General features: G+C 41.3%; 1 protein-coding gene across 1 annotated transcript in view; it reads right to left on the bottom strand.

Annotated features, from left to right (window-relative positions):
• Window positions 1-1045: 1045 nt before the first annotated feature.
• The window catches only part of DAZAP1 (DAZ associated protein 1), a 25840-nt gene continuing 9418 nt past the window's right edge, over window positions 1046-17467 (bottom strand). The window contains 8 exon segments of the mRNA XM_030509147.1: window positions 1046-2074; window positions 4265-4311; window positions 4313-4353; window positions 6312-6494; window positions 7357-7497; window positions 7925-7954; window positions 9455-9608; window positions 13004-13086. Of these exon segments, the coding sequence (XP_030365007.1) occupies window positions 2032-2074; window positions 4265-4311; window positions 4313-4353; window positions 6312-6494; window positions 7357-7497; window positions 7925-7954; window positions 9455-9608; window positions 13004-13086 (722 nt within the window). The 3' untranslated portion in view covers window positions 1046-2031.

Raw genomic sequence — 17467 nt, 5'->3', positions numbered from 1 at the left:
CGGTGGCTATAACAGCCTCCACTAACTGCGAAGAGTTGGTTCTGTGCAGAAGGGATCCATCTCCAAAACCTTTTATCCAAGACAAGGTTGAACGGCAGCAAGGACTGGAGGTCTCCTTCCATTCCAGATGTCTAAAGTGCCACAGTTTTGCATGATGCCGTTTCCATGGTGTATTTCAGAGAGCAATAAATTACAAACCAAACCTCAATGAAGAAGTGAAAGTGGTCACACCACACAGGAGTTACACAAACAGAGGATGAGAGGAATAGCTCCTGTTCCAGCACCCTGGCAGTGAGCAAGCAAGGAGCAGAGCCAAGGGGACTTACAGCAAGTGCAGCTGGCATGATCCAGACAAACAAGCAAAAAAAAAAAAAGCCCAGACAACAAAACCTCCCTTTGGACTGACCAAAGTCCTTCTGAGAGTGACTGACTTCCAATGCTGGGGATACATCCCAACACATCCTTGTGGCTACAGGACAGACAACCTGAAACATAGCACTGCTGTTGAGTCAGCAACTCCTTTACCACATTGGGACAGTTTGTGTCCCCTGGGCTTGACCCTGCATTTACACAAGACAAGCACTGAAGCAGTATTCTAGAAGACACAGAAAAAACATAAATCCATGTTTTACCCACAGTGTCTTGAAGCCGCAAGGTCAGAGGAAGCGCAGCACGAGTGGGCCCAACGCACAGGGAGATGGGCACGGCAGCTGGCTGAGGAGACACGGTGCAAGAGCTCGTCAGTGCCTCAGGTTCAGTCCAGGTCAGAGCCAGCAGCAGCTTCAGCCTTTACAATTAAGGCCGGTGGGGCCACCCCGGCTCCTTCACAAGCACAGGTGATTGATTCTCTCTTGAAGAGGGCAGGAGAACTGCTGCCTGAGCTTCACTGCTAGCAGTTTCAAAGTCCACTGAGGCACAGCCTTCACGCTGCTGTTAAGACGTGATTTTTCAAGGCTGCCACTTGCTTTCCTCATGAAAACACAAATTCACATGAAACTTTTTAGTCAAAAGAGGAGGAAAAAAAAAAAATAAAATGGAGACAGGCTTGTGTTTCTAATCCAAATGTACTTCTCTTTATTCAAACCAGGGGTAATCACTGGTTAGTGCAAAATGCACCTAAACCTTTTGCCTGAGGGAAATCTACATCTTAACAAGGCCTCCGTTAACCCCTAATGAAATCCACAGAGGATTGGAAAGCGTTTGAAGCGCAGATCTAACACTGCGCTTCCTAAGTGACTCTGTGCGTCAGCAAGTCTGCACCTGCCTTGTTACCAGCTCTACACCATCAGGTAACAACAGCAAAATACACTCAGTAGATTTCTTTTAACTCCCAGAGTTTTGGAACCATCCGCCCCACTGCTAATGTCAGGAGTAAGGGGGTTGCAGCTTACCCTCACTTCCAACAGTGCTAACGGAAACCCTGTTTTAAATTAAAAAATAAGCCAGCATACATAGTAGAAAATTTCTCTTAAAAATTTCACAATCTGTAAATGTATATATTTTTTTTTTCTTTTAAACATAAAAGTTTACAATATACGGTAAAACAAAGGCTCAGGAAAAATAATTTCAAAAAAAAAAAAAAGAAACAAAGGAAAAAAAAAAAGAAACCTGAAGTTTTGAATTAAAGCTGAAGACATTTTTAAAACCCTGTAGTTTGAACCAGTGACATTTTCTTTATTTGTGCTGATGGGTTAGAGAAAGGAAAATATTTAAAAACTGCAGTCCAAACACCCACAGCTTTGCCTTCAGAAGCCACCTTCCCCCACCCCCCAAAAAAAATGTTGTTAGGTTTTTCTTCCATCAAGTATGTGATTGTCACAAGTTCAGAAGTCTGGGATTCCTGGGTTCAGCTGGTACCAGACATCCCAGTGTGGACAGAATTCCCTGATTGCCAGCCCATGCTAGCGCCTGTAGGGGTGAAATCCTTGCACATTATGGTTCTGTCCTCGTCCAAAACCACTTCCTCCTGCAGGTGGGCCACTTGATGGTGGAACCGAGGGGCCTCCATAGGGAGGGGGTTGCTGGCTGGGATCAGAGAAGCCTTGTCCAAAACCACTCAAGTCTTGTCCATACCCTGGGGAGAAGGGAAAGAGGCAGCAGAGTCAGCTTCCAGCCTCATCCACACACACTCATACAACAGCAGAGGCGCAAATCCAGGACCTGATCCCGCCCAATCCCCACGCATGGCCTCACACACGCCTCTAACACATTACAGTAAGCAGCTGCTTTCAGTTCTTGCAATTATTTATCTTCTATACAGAAGAAACAGGCAAAAAGCAGAACTGAACAGGTATGCAGAAATGGTAGTTTTCACTTCTGAGGTAATCCTACCCAGGCTGGCAGCTCAAGTATCGTGTTTTGGCTGTTCAAAAGCTTGAAGCGGCTTGCAAGTTTGCTGTCAGCTCATTCTCAATACTTGTATTTTGTTTTGGGTTGGGTTTTTAATTGCCTAAAAACTAGTACTGTCAGGTTCAGCAGAGATGAAGGTATAGCATGGAAGTTTTTCCTGAAACCTATTGTACCTGCAGCACCTCAGTTAGATTCTGGCTTTGCACACTCAGCTTCACCATCTTCCCTGGACAGGCAATAAGCTTTCTTGCTGAAGAGACACATCGGAGAAGACAATCTTAAAGTCCCTTTCAAAAAAACAGAGTCCTGCTGCATGAATATTTATTTTCATTAACTAACCACTAACCACCCTCTCATTCAAAGAATACTAAATTCAAAAAATGTAAATTGAAATGTGAGGTGTCAAAGTTGGAAAAGTGGAATCCAAAAGGTTTCAACCACTGCCCCCATTATACACTTTATAATGGAGCCCTTGGTCAAAAGCTGCCTGCAGGAAAAACTAACGTCCTTCCCCGAAAAGTCAGATGGGCTGGAGGGTGTGTGTTGCACATTCAAAAAACAAACTCCATTTCAAAACCGGACACCTTACAGCTACTGCAGATGGTGGCAAATACTCCCAACCCAGCTAAGAGAAGCAGCAGCCGCTACACAGCCCTTCTCCCACGTCCCCCACACCATCAACTGCATCTGAGTTCAGTTAGTTTTAAGCCTGAACAGGTACTGCATCTTAACTAAAGTTTAGGTTAATGCATGCTGCAAGTTAACATTTATCTTGTTCTTCCTCAATCTGGGGAACTAAAACACTTCTAAAGCCACACCGTCCTTCTGCCACTGAGTGAGGCTGCGACCACTGCTCTGCAACATAATCCGTGCAAAGACCTGATTCCAGCCAGGCTTAGAGTAAGTAGAATTTGGGGACAGGGAGAATGGGTGAAGACAAAAGACTTGCTGCAATTCTTGCTGCCAATATGAAAAGACAACTTGATGTAAATTAAGAACACTGAGAATCTGAGAAATTTAATAAGTGTTCCCGTAATTAAATATGACTCTTAATCATAACAGTAGCATCAGTGCAAGCCTCTGCTATGGAAGATGACATTAAGAATCCTAATTACTAAGTACATTTCTGCAGTTCTGTTTCTCTCTATGCAGGCTTAAAGCAGGTTTAACTCTCTTAATCCAAAATAAAGTCTCTTAGCATGTCTTCAGTATTTCAGCTGCAAGCTCTGCCTGTCTCTCAGGACCTGTTGCCACTAATGAGCATTAAAAGCACATCTATCACAAACCCCTATTAGCTCAAAATGCTAATCCAGTCATTTTTTCAGACATAGATAAGCAGGCAACCAAAAATACAGTTTAATTGTTTGCCAAGGGGTGAGGCTCAGGGTAGGAAGAGGGGAAAAAAAAAATAATCAAGTTGTTCTCACTGTACACTGCAGTGTTACAGCATTAAGTGTTGGAAACCTCAGTTCTCAATTTGTTTAGCACAAAGAAAACCTCCAGCATAAACCTGAACAGCCAGACATTTTAGTACATCTTGTCTTCCCTCTGCTTTCTTCATTCCTGCTGCACCAGGAATCTCATCTTGCACCAGCACCTCCACTCTTCAAGTGAGCTGTGCTCACCAGTATGGTTTTGCTCAAGAACCCAAGCTCAGTTCCATTACACAGCATAAAGCCTCTCCAATGCAGCAGCCTGGGGAGCCAACAGCAGCTTCGGTCATGCTTCAGTCAGGAGCTTTCACTTCAGCCAGCTCATGAACATCAAGGACTGTATTGCCCTTACTCCCAAGAGTAAACATTTGAGCCACTTCGTTCCCCCCCCACCCTCTTAAAAGAGACCCTGTAAGAAACACAAGTTAATTTCCCAAAGGCAGATATATCAAGAGCATTGGTTGTAAATAGGCACCACCTACCTATGCTCCTCACTGCTCAGCCTGACCATAAGAGTGTAAACAAAGTATTGGCGCGTAGCCTGAAGGGTCTTGAGAATAGGTACCCAGCCCTAGTAAGAAATGAGGAGACCAGGGTGACGAACCCCAAGAGAGCCCTGTACAGAGATAATTGTTCAGGGTGAGGGAGACACCCCCATGTTAGTGTTTAATGTACTAGTGCTTACATTCATCCCAGCTGTAAACGTAGCAGCATTTAAGATGCTGTCAAGCCAGGACAAATCTTAAAATGCCACAATGATTAGATAACTCAGTGCCTCTTTAAAGCCCGTAAGCTCTATGCATTTATGTACATACATGCAGATCAGTTACCCTGCCAATGCTGCTAACAAATCTGCAATCACAGGAAGTGCTGAAGCTCTTTAAAAAGTTTAACAGATTTTATACATAGCTTTATGAACAGGTGGATGACTCTGTGGGTACTGCAGCATATTAAATACATCTATCCCTTGTAGTCAGAACAGCTTTCAGCCTAGAAAAGCACTCAAGGTAAAAATACTCACTGCAGTTGTGGTTTAAACAACTAAATTCTCAGCCCTCCTCCTCAGAATGCAGTACTACACACCTTTTCCTCCCTCCTCCCTTCATATCCAGCCCTCTTAAGAGGCTAAAGAACACCCGAAATATTTCCCTGCCAAAGAGGCTTCCTAAAACATACAAGAGGCAAGTGGTACCATATACACCAAATACCAGAATCCCCCCTCCCAGTTTTTCACAAGTTTGTAAAATAGATTCTTCCTAAACTTCTAACACATCACAAATACTGGCTCCCCAACTGAATTTTGTGCATGGATTTATACTTTATTTAGCAGGGCCCACTGCCCTTCAAAAAGAGTCTGCAAAGAGACAAGTTCTGGCAAGACAAGCAAAACTTCCTCTTGAGTCACAAGGGCAAAGCTATCTATGAAAGCAACCATGTGTATAACAAACAAATTGAAAAACATTTCAAGTTCATGGACATGAGAACATATTGCTTGCTTTATAAACACATGTGAGAGGCTCATCTTCCTTCAGTCTGTTTTATGTTTTTGGAACTTCGAATAGTGTATTTTTAAATAACTCTCTGAAGTGTTAATTTCCTAACAGTTTCTGCAGGCACTTCAAACAAAGCAGGCAAACTAACACACATGGAGAACGTGTTCAAGTAGGGAACAGTCTTAATCCGTGGCCTACTGCATGCAAAAAGTCCACCTGAAGTAAAAAATGACAAACTACAACCCCTTCAAAAAATAGTATTAAAAAGCAGTTTTTAATGTTTGGGGGTTTTGTGTGTTAAAGCACAAACAGCTCTTTGGAGAACACTCCTCGAAACCAGGGCTGAAGGAAGAGCAAGAACTCCCTCTCAGCATCCACAGGGAGGAGCAGATACTGTACTCAGGAGCACAAGTGTTTGTCTAGCAATTTTAGTTTGGTTTTGGTAGTACCACTGTTACACCAGTGTCTTCCAGTGGCTCTCTGGAAAAGTTCTCCACATAGAACAGTGAAGCTTTACACACTTCTGGCAGAACTATAACTTGAGCTAGACAGGAAAGGAATGGGGGAAGAAATAAAAAGGCCTGCAGCTTGGACTCTGATACCCTGCACTGTTTGCCTCTCGCTGCTGTTCTTGCTCTTGAAGTCTATTCTCCAATCTGACCAAAGTCAGTCACACAAAAAAAAAACACTGACTGCAAGCTCTGGGATGCTTTTAGAGACAAAAAGTTTTAACTACAGATTCAGGGAGAGTGCAAATCAGTAACTTAGCCCAGCAGCACACTAGTCTCCGAAGGCTATGCCACAGCATACAAGCAATGTTTTAGAGAGGATTAAGAAAATACCCTCTGGCTAGAACACCGCATGATTTAACGATCTCTTGAGAGCTGGTGGCTGGCATTCCTGCCCTGAAGTGCCTGGTAGCAAACTGTTCCTGAACACTGGCTTTCTGCCCAAGTATTTAAAAAAAAAAACACAACCAAAAAATCAGGAAGGGGAGGAAAATGAAGTTGAGTTTATTTTACATGCAGTTACTTACCAAACTGACTATAAGGGAATTCTGGAGGAGCAGTTGGGGGTTTGCTCATGTCCTGAGTTGCCTGAGATGGTGGTGGTGGTGGTGGAAAAGCTAGTGGTGCTGCCCCTGGAGTGGCAGGTGGAGGGGGTACTCCAGGTGGGGCAAACTGGTCAGGTGGAGGAGGTGGAGCACCATAACCAAAACCTGAAAGGCAAGGGAAGCACAATGCATGTGAAAAGACACAGGTGAACAGCACCCTGACTTCTTGGCTGGCTTTAGAGTATGATACATTCTTTCCTAAAAACAGAAGTCTTAAAACTAAAGTGTTTGTTACCTACTGTGGGCCATACAGTAATTCATTCCTACGCTCTGGCAAACACTGTGGCTAAAAGACCCAACAATACACCTTCTAACATGAAAAATCTCACCCCAAAGGAAGACTGCAGCCTCAGCAGCAACCAGCGAAGAGAAAGCGATCAAGGAGAACTAGGGACCAAACTCTGCACGCTCACACGCACACGTAAGAGACATGAGGAGGAAGGCATATTATTCCAGATCATAGGAGCAAAACCAAGACGTCCCAAGCAAATGGTTTCTTCGTAGCAGAACAAGTAACTCTGGATAACTGGGTGCTATTTTCCACCACCTTATTCTAAGCCGGGCTTGTGACTACACTTTTCAAAAGGTGGCCTGAGGGGGCAGGTGCTAAAATCCTATTTATATTTCCAATGCCACTTGTGACCTTAATTCCTTAAGCTCCTCCAAAACATCCAGCCTGTGTCTAGCCCAGGTCACCATGCAGTAATTTCTAACTTCTCTCTTGGATGTTGTTAACAGGAGTACACAATCAATCTAAATTCATTTAGCAACACACTTTTAAGTTTGAGAACATAAACGATCGCTGCACCCAAGTAAAAAAGTAACCCAACTCACTGACAAAAATACTTCAGTATTTAATTATAGCTCAGAATATACGATCTGGGCAAAACATGTGAAGATTGATGAAATGTAGGTTGAAAAAAATCAAAGTCCAGAGAAAGATGAGCAACTCCTGTGGGTCACTTACTAAACGGTGGAGGGGTGCCATAGCCCTGTGGAAATCCTTGTGGAGGTGGGAATCCTCCAGGAGGTGTAGAGACTATGTATGAGGTAAATGGTGGTGGCGGTGGAGGAGCTCCTCTTCCTGGAGGAGGTGGTCCATATCCACCTAGAAAATTAAGAGAAACCAAGAACTAAAGCAGCTTAATAATGCAAAGCTGCTGCATAAGTCAGCATTCTCTAGATGGGGTAAAGCTGTTTGATAAATTTCAGACACGGTCTCAGCCCTTCTATGAATTCTTATTTTGGGAAATATTTGTCCTCCAAGTATCCCTACTGTAAATATTTGCAGTTTAGAATTTAATTCCTTGATAACAAATCAGTGTGGCTGGCAAGAGCAGGATGTATGTCAGCTCCCATTACTCATTTTTTAAGAATACACTATCTTCTTTGTTCTTTCAGGACAAATTCAATCAAGCTTTTAAATGGAGGTTAAATACTACAGAAATCCACAAATCACTGTGAATTCTTAAAGAAACTGCAGCCTCACTCAGTAGAATCTCTCCTTCACAATCGGTCCCATGTAATGTACTTACCAATTGCCTGTCCAGCTGGCACCCACATCCCTAAAACAGAACAAAAACAGTGTGCACTGAAGCTGCGTACTATGAAAGAGGAATGATTTAAAAGAAAGCTGATCTTGCTCAGGGCTCTGGAATAGACTGGGGAGATCCTCCCAGTGTCCCTTACAGTTCTATTTTTATGGTGCAAGAAATAGCCCAGGACTATTTCTGCATATGCAATTCTGAAAAGACTGTGAATTATTCAGCAGATAATGCACAGAGGAGACAAGAGTCCCCAAACTCCAATCAGATGAAGCATTCAAGAGCTGCAAGCACACCAAGTGCCGGAAACTCTACTAGTATAAAGAACAGTACCACTGAGGATCAGAGCAGACTACACATCCAAAGTGATTTTAGTACACTCCCAGGTTTATTCTAGTTATTTCTGAAGGTTTTGAACCATAAAAACATCACCTTCTGCATTTGTCCTCGCATTAAGGCTGAAAGATAAAGCAGTTCTGTTTCACAGTAATCCTTCCAGTAGATCAGGGATCATTTTCTCTACAATAACCGCATTGAAAATAATCTAGTTTCTCAATTTGCACAGTTGCAGATTAGTACATCTGTGTGAATGTCAAAGCCTCAGCTGCAGCTTTCAAGTTAATAAGCACCATGGGGAAACAAGCAATCCCTCCACTGAGGTGTCATCTATTCTAGCAATAGATGAAGCAGTGACACTCCCTTTAGCCCCCCAGGTGAAAGTTTCTCATATATCAGAGCAAGCAAGTTCTGTTCTGTCAAATGCAAACCAATTATACCACTGGATTTCTCCATAAGTTATCAAAACTGTCTTTGGATGAACGCAGCATATTTATCCTGTCTTCAAAATCTTGGGGGGGGTTAAAGCCATCAAGCCCAAACCACACGGCTGCTCCTTTCAGCCCTAAAGGGTTCAAGCTAAATCATGAAGATTCTAGGCAGTAAGTGCTCCCCTGCACTACTGCCAGCCCCATGGCTGCTTATTATTGTTCCAAGCTACATTAAGCAATAAAATCTAAAAGACAAGACCATCTGTTTTTCCTCTTTTCCCTTTCAAATTTTACTTATCACTTCCTTTTAAACTGCCTCATCCTTGAAAACCTGGATTTTCAACAGAATTTTTTGTTGGGGTCTGAGGCAGACCCCAAGCTGGAGTCACAATGTGAGCTGCTGAGCTTTCTCAACACCTTCTCCACATTACCCAAAACCATGCCCATTCCACCTGGGGAGAGGCAGAACCAAACAGCAGAGGTGAGGCACTGCCTAAGACACGTGCTAGACGTGGCACAACCCACTGACTTCTGCCCTACAAAACCGAGTGTTTTGGGAAAAGGAGTGAAGGAACAATCTCAGCAGACATGGGAAGGACTGATGTGTGGAATTTTAGTTCTGCTGACAGGAACCCAGCAGAGCCATGGCATTGATAAGCCTGGGAATACCACCATTTGCCAGAAACCCGAATTGTCAGTAAGCTGTAAAGGAAAGACTCTTGCAACAGCGACTCCGTGATGAGTAAAACAGTACCTTGAGGGCCATAACCCTGTTGCCAGGTTGGAGGGGGCTGCCCTGCCCAGCCATTGGCAGCACTTGGCATGATCCTGCTTCCCCACTGACTGGTGCCGGGGGGACCTGGAGTTTGGCTTTTGCTATCACGAGGTTCTGCGCGTTTCACCTCCACCTAAATAAACAGAGTCACCACTTAGGAGAGATGGCGCAGGTTAATATATACCCCCCTTCCCTTCACACACACCCTTAGTTACACTTAAGACTACACTTAGCATCTTATGACTTATGTCTAAATACTTAATTATTAAACTTAAGGCCAGTAATTTAAAATGTTTCTCAGGTACAATATATATGATGGTAAGACATTACAAGTCCTACTGTTGAGGTCTTGAGAAAAACACATCCTACAAATCACTTCTGTTTCATCATAGTACAGTATTCATTTGCTTTAATCTTAAAACAGCAGTACCCTCTTACAACGGCTCTTCACTTAAAAAAAGCATAATCTTTTACATTATTTATGGACTAATTTAGCACTTAAGGCAGGAGTTACAAAGATGACATTTTCAGCCAAAAAAAACAAACCAACTTTGAGTAAAGAGGACGCTCTGAAAAAGGGTACTAATGCTTTAATCATTCCAACATGTTTGGGGTTCATTTGGAAGTTACAGTTTAAACCCACCCCATCTAACTACAATTTCAGCTCTGCTCATACCTGAGAAACACACATTTGGTTGGTTGGTTTGGGTTCATTTTTGTTTGGTTTTGTTGTTTTTTTCATTTTTGTTTGTTTGGTTTTGGTGTTTTTTTTGTTTTTTTTTTTTTTTTTTTTTTTTTTTTTTTGTTGTTGTTGTTGTGGTTTTGGTTTGTTTTGTTTTAAAAACTTAAGATTTTATTTAAATGTCTAATGGAAGATAAAGACTTACCTTCCCCAGGCTAACGCTTAAAGAATCTCAATTAACTCAAACAATGTCAGAGGGAATGGATGTGATAAGAGAATCTTACATTACATCTAACAAAAAAGTAAACAAACATGCAAGTAATAAAAATGGACAGTTGAGTCAATAAGAAGCAAATCTTCATACTGTGTTAAGTCAGTGACAAAAGCCCTCCTGTTTTTCAAATGAGTAAGCCACAATGCTTAACTTATTTTAGTCAAAGATAAAATGTCCTAGTGTTCCAAGCCATGGAATAAGTGCATTTGACCTACTTAAAATAAGCTGCATACTCAATATAAACCTCTCTTTCAAAAAAAAATCCCAGTTTCTGATTTCATGAAACACTCTCAGCACTCCTGCATGCTGAATTCAAGGCTTTTTTATTTTATGATTAATTTTAATGGGTGCCAGAGTACAAAGAAAATAAATCTCAATCATCAATGGGCCTGAGTCGTATGGAAAAGAAAGTATTCAGAATTCTTCCTGCCATGTCTTAAAACCCATTCATGTCAGAGAACAAACAGGAAACAGGCACAAGGCAAGGACAAAGCCCCCCACCCCCACCCCACTGCAGATGCCCCAAGGACATTAGACATGACATTAACCAAATCTCAGTCAGCTGAAGGCCCTTCCAGAGAGGATCCAAGGGAATTTTTCAAAGGACTCAAATTAATGAGTCTTAACACATTTGCCTCGAGGGAATTCAGTTATTGCTTACAAAAGCAAGTCCTTCTTGCAATTTTAATTTCTTTTTTTTTCCTTTCAACAACATATGGATTCATTTCAGCAATACCTTTATAATTACCAAAAAGATACCATTTTTAAAGCACACATTATTAGTCAACGAAGGAGAGCAGAATATCTGGAGTTCATTAATCTATGTAGAAGTAGTCCATTCATTTTTCAGTGCACATTTGGAAGCGCTGAACTGCCAAACCGAGGACTGAAAAAATCCCTGTGCAATATTCTTCGAACAGAGGTTAAAATTCTACCTAATGTCCAGTTTGCACCAAGAAATGAGGCATTTCCGTTGCTCCTGGCTGAAAAACCACTGTGTAACACTGCAGGTTTCTGTTCTTTATGTCATTGAAAGGAAAAAAAAGGGGGCAGGAAAGAGATTCTTTCATTTTGGTTCTGAGATTGTTTGGGAAACAATGGGGAATTCTGAATTAGCATTGACAGATGCTGAAAGCCACAGCGTAAGGGCTGACACTCTGAAGGCTCACACAGGGTTCTCCATACATTCCCAGAACCATTCCAGCAGATGTACTCTCCTTTATTCCTCTCTACATCATGCAGCTTTGTGATAGGACCTCTCTTTTAAGTGGTTTGTATAAGTTTAAGGCAATTCCAAGGAAAGATCTGAGGGTGCAGGTAATTATATAGGTAATTTTTACACAAACCAATGTAACTCTAGTGCTGTCAGTGCATCTGCTCACAAATAGGAGTGCTCAACTGCTCACAAGAGGAAAACACCAGTAATTACACAAGCATATTTTTTCATTTCCATTACTAGGAAATCAGCCCACCCCTTAACCCCAAAACAAGTTCATAGGAATAAAAAGCATTATATACTGCATAATTAACCACTGATGAACCATAATTTCACTGATAGGCAAGAATATATCCCCCGCTGGCTACATACATACTTATGGACTATCAGCGCACAGAAAGACTTTAAAAGACAATGCAAAATTACACAATGCAATAATTTAAGGAAAGCAACAGTATTCGTGTGTCTCCTTGAAATCTATTCACTCTGCAGCCAGCAGTTTTAACACTGGCTTTAAAAACTGTGGATATACTGTAAAGGACTTTTAAGTTTACCAGAATTTCCTGTGGTTACTTTTAGTTTAAGAAGTTGTTTTTTTTTTTTTTCTAGAAAACTTGGGTGTCCTGCAGCAATTTACTTTGCTTTTTTTTCCACAGGTCCAAGCATGTTCCTTGTTGAGTAACATCAAAGCAAGCCTGAAAAATTCCTCTCTAGCCAACATCCTGACAACACAGTATGAAGATGAAACAACCAGAGGTCACTTAACTGCATTGTGGTTAAATACTACATAGAGTACGTGGGTTTGTATCAAAGTTTCACAGTAAGTGACCCAATTTTTTGTAAAAAACCAATCCTTCATGATGTTTCTTTTCCTCATTTAAGATTGTATAAAGTACATTGTCTCACACCACCTCAAAATTTGAGTATCAAATACACATCTGAAGGAGTGGTATCTTAAACCAAGCCTTGAACAACTCAGATTTCATTGGGATTCTGATTTTCAAACAGCTGGAAACAACTATCTTCTCTCCTTGCACCTCAGCAGTGCTCAAACCAGAGGCAGTCACTATCAAGTCATTCCAATGTGAGCTATGCTCAGCCAGAGCAACCCTCTAGGTCTGTAAGCACAAGGCCTTACCCCAACCACAACAGCCCACAGCCTAAGTTCTTTAGCTCTCCAGATCTGTCTCTTCTAGGGGATAATCTTTCCCCACCTTCGTGGATAAAGCCTTGAATTTGGATTTATGTGCTCTCCCGCCTAACTGAATCCATGACTAAGTTTTATTCACCAGTGAAATTGCTAGTTGCCCAAGACTTGGTTCTTTCTTAAGGTAAAATAAAACTACAACTACACACTTTTTTGCCCATGATGTCGTGAAAATGCATGTTGACAGCCTGGTCCACTGATTGTTCGTCCTCGAAAGTAATAAATCCAAAACCTAGCCAACGACGAAGAGTGAATCAAGGTAGCAGGGTGTTGTGACACAAAACAGGATGATGAACAGTATTAGGGGCGGACCAAGGGTTCAAGCAGGGGTTTCAGATAACAGACTTGTGTTAAATTGTCAAAAAAAGTCAATCTGAGAAAATTGCAATGGATACTTCCTGTAATCAGGCAATTTTTAATGCCTCAGCCTGGTTTCACACATGCAACTTAAACTAAGCTTGGTCACCATCTTTGAATTTGATTTTACTTCTAAGCCCGCCTACCAGGAGGGAAAAAAAGTGTGAATATAGTCATAAATATAACTGTGCCACATGATTAAAAGCAAACTTGTGTGACAGCAGATTAAAGTCAAGCAACTTCGCTGCTCCTATCTTTGATTCAGACTAGGTTCCCAAGGAAAACCTATTCTGTCCCTATTCCCCAAAGCTGCAAAGCAACTTCCACCCATCCCTTATCCCATTTTCCAGTTAGGGAATATTTTCTGTTGAAAATAATAAAGTTGTCGTTGAAATGTAGCTGTTAAAGCATGAAAAATTTTACCACTCCATGGATGAATGAGAAGCTTCAGAAACTAACAACCTAGAGCAGACGGTTCTCAAGTTTTCTGCACCTTAGAAAAAGCACGTAATAGACATCACACCTTCCAAACACACCCCCCTGCCAACTGAAGAAGTGTTGCTTATAAGGAACGTCGTACTTGCCATCACATCCTTTAATCTATTTTATTTCTTCTATTTCCTGCTGCTTTTCTCTTGGAAAAATACAAAAAAAAAAAAACAAACAAACAAAAAACAAAAAAAAACCCCAACCCTTTTCAGTCCCTCTTTTTGCCCAAAGCATTGCTACCAACTGCTCCAGATCCCCAAGGGGGGCTCACACCCTTTCATCTGACCAGAGCCCCCGATGGTGGCAGCTCAGCCAAATCCAGCAGCTTTCTAAAAGGTCCCAGGGGGATGTCTGATGCCTGCAGAAGATGCTGGAAAAGAAGCAAAGCCCCAGGACTAAAGCTCTTTTTGAGGTCACACTTTGAGAACCACTGCACTTAGGTTGTAGCTGCTGATACTGCCGAGAGAGTGGCAAAATAGTGGTTAATTTCACAGAACACAATAGGCTGGTTCATGCCATCAACCACTCGCTGCTGGTGTAACGACCAATCCCAGGAAAGGGAAGAAACATGCAGTACATAAATTGTGCCAGTCTTTAGATTAGCTAAGGGTAGAGCAATAAAAATTAGAAAGAAAAACGAGGTGCAGCATCAAAAGCATATGGAACATGGATGCATTTCTGCTTTTCTGAAACCCAAGATTTCCCCCTTGGTTTGCATTTTGCTTTGCAGCTAGTGCTGACAGCAGCCATATATTGCTCTAAAGCGTTAAACAGAAATACAGTATCTATAACAGTTAGTGTCTCTCTGAGCTTATCCAACTGGGTTGGGTAAGCCCAAAGAGGCCTATTGTAGAGAAAGTTTATATATATATAAAAAAATACACAAAGATACAGGCCAAAATAGATTCCAGCAGGTCAAATTCTGCTGTCAGCAACAAGAGCAAAAGACATCACTAAAATAAACTTAAAATAAAAAGGAAAAAACTTAGCATTTCCCACACACAAGAGACTGGCAGTATAAACGAAGTTTTGTTGACCTGTGATGAAAGGAGCCTCAAAATTGAGAGCAGCATTTCATCACAATATATTTGTCTGAGGTTAACTAGAAATCTAAAGTATTGGAGCCAAAAGAAAAGTATTTGTATTTAAATCACATGTTTAATATTACAGCCTTTATCTAAAAAGACATGGAAAGGAAAATGATGGATAGCATCTACATAGGAAGGTTGTTCATTTAACTTGATTCCAATAAGACTGAAGGAGGTGAATAGATTGTGGGACGGGGACAGGGCATAAAGGGGGAGAAGAAAGGTAGAAAGAATAAAAGAGAATAAGGGGTCATTGAGGAAGTCAGTAAAGAAAAACAAAAGATTGAAAAGGGTCAAACCCCACAAGATAAGGAACAGTAAAGAAATCAGTACAATACACAGCAAAATTTCAACAATGCAATTTTAAATACTATCAAAGTGAGGAAGTCTAACATCCAGTAGCTTTATTTTTGGCAGGACAAGGCTTGATTGAAGACTAGAGAAACTAATTGCATTTAGCAGGAATCTGAGTGGACTATAGACCAGAGCAATGCCACTGGTTTGCAGCCAAGGGGACAAAGAGAACAAACACAGCAAGAACCTGTAACTTGCTTCACAGCTGTTGGTTTAGCCAAGAATAGAAAGCATGAAGAGTAGAGACTGCAACAAAGCCACTATTTCTTTTAAGATGTAATGAGGCTGCTGTGCTTATACTTGTGACTGAGTTCTCATGACAGCACTGCTCGCAGGAGAGCTAATGGAAGTAGTGAGTAAGCAAAGACTTGAGACACACCTGGCTCCTAAAGGGCAACGCTACAGCTCTGACACTAATCAAGAATCTGGCTCCCAGTGCTCTTGTGAGAAGCTGAAGGCAGATGAATGCTACAAGGATTAGTAACAGGGATGATTTTCCCCTCTTCCTACCAGCAAACACAGTTCAAAGTGCAAGGATAGTAGTTAATGGTAGAAGGCAAAGTGCAGAGTGGTACAAGGAGACGATGGCAGTGAATCGGCCTTTTAAATTTTATAAATATATACTTACTCAGATATCATGTTAATGGGAAAAGTGTATAGACTGAGCACTTTATGCAACAGAACACAGATCAGAAAGAGGAGGCAAGAGAAAACGTGCTCTGGGATGCACGACCAGGAGTACCGAATACAAACAATGAGTTGCTCCCAGCACACCCCCAGGGACTAACGAGGCCATTTTTGGAGATGACAGTTAGTTGCCACACTACATAAAAGAATGTAAAAAAGCATAAAAATGAAAGCCAGAGCAACAAGATTCAAGAACAGTGTTTCAGAAGTCAGCTGAATTAAGGAAGAATGTACCCAGCAGTACGGCTGCACCCGGCATGGAGACAGACAGGCTTCCAAACCTGCACTCATCTGTCACTTCTGCTTTAAGTTACCACCTAGTAACTGGACCCAAAACCTTCTTTTGGTTTGGTTGGTTTAGTATAGCTTTAAGCAGAAAAGCCATTGAGACGAGGATTAAGCCAGATGAGGTGTGATGTTTTAGTACCTTTTGCTCAGAGGCTACAAGGCTGGGATTAAATATTACAAAGATAGAGATGATACAATAGTTACTTAAATATTGCAGAACTTCAGCCACAACTTATATTCAGATGCCTGCATCTTTGTCTCCACTGCCTCCTCTAAAACCAGATGTTCTAGAGCACTTGAATAGATGAATGTATGTTCCGTGTAAATAAAAGGTATCTGTTCAAAGAAGATTAAGATAGCTAAAGCAAGAAAACAAAAAAACAAATATATTGAAACTTCGTTTACACTCCAATAAAAGACAAAGCCCGTCCCTCCTCTGACTGTGGAACTGGCCTGTACCTCTGTGATAAATTATCACCTAGAGAGAGGAAATCTAAAGAGATATCGTTAATCACAGTCAAACAATTCACAGAGAGAAAAGAAAACAAAATAACTTACTTAACATTACCATACTTTACTATGAAACACTTAAATATGTCACTAAGGATGTCTAAATTAAAAATAAAACTAAGACTTAACAGCTTAATAAATATGAAGTGAAGAATATATTTCTTAATAATGAGTCAGAAGAGAAATGCAAGTTCAGATGGCAAACTATTCTCTAGCATGTAGAACATGCTACAAGGTGGTCAGTGCAACTAAGCTTCACAGATTTAAAATATTGCCTCTTCATTGTCCAACCGATGACGGATGCAATGGAAGGTGGATGGCATGAATCCTGCTTCATATTTTGACCAAAGGTTACCAAGTTGATTAAACTCTCAGGTTTTGTTGGGTTTTTTTTTTTTTTGGTTGGTTGGTTTTGTTGGGGGTTTTTTGGTTGTGGTGTTGGTTTTGTCTCTCCCCCCCCCCCCCTTAAAAAAAGCAGTCTAGAATAAAGGGGTTACACACCCCAATGCAAATATAGACATAGATTTCAGAATTATTTTGTGTAGCTTAGGAAGTGGTTTTCTTTAGTTTGAAGTGAAGCCATTTAACCAAAACAAAAAGCATATAATGGATGCATTCTGTTCTAATCTGGTGTTCAGAAATACTCTGAACTGGAGTATCCCCCCCCATGCAATTAAAGACATCAACATACCTTTCATGTGGAAAAGGAGGAATACCTGCACTTCCCCTCATCCCACCCCCCAATAGTACCTTAAGCCACAGGAGCAGCTCAAGAACCAAATTTCATTCAACTAAAAAACTACCCAAAAACTCAGAAATGAACATGAAACATCTGACTTT

The sequence above is a fragment of the Strigops habroptila genome, chromosome 20, assembly GCF_004027225.2.
Source record: "Strigops habroptila isolate Jane chromosome 20, bStrHab1.2.pri, whole genome shotgun sequence".
NCBI classification, from domain to species: Eukaryota; Metazoa; Chordata; class Aves; order Psittaciformes; family Psittacidae; genus Strigops; species Strigops habroptila.
The sequence above is the reverse complement of the archived record's forward strand: the minus strand, read 5'-3'. Positions and strand labels throughout refer to the sequence as shown.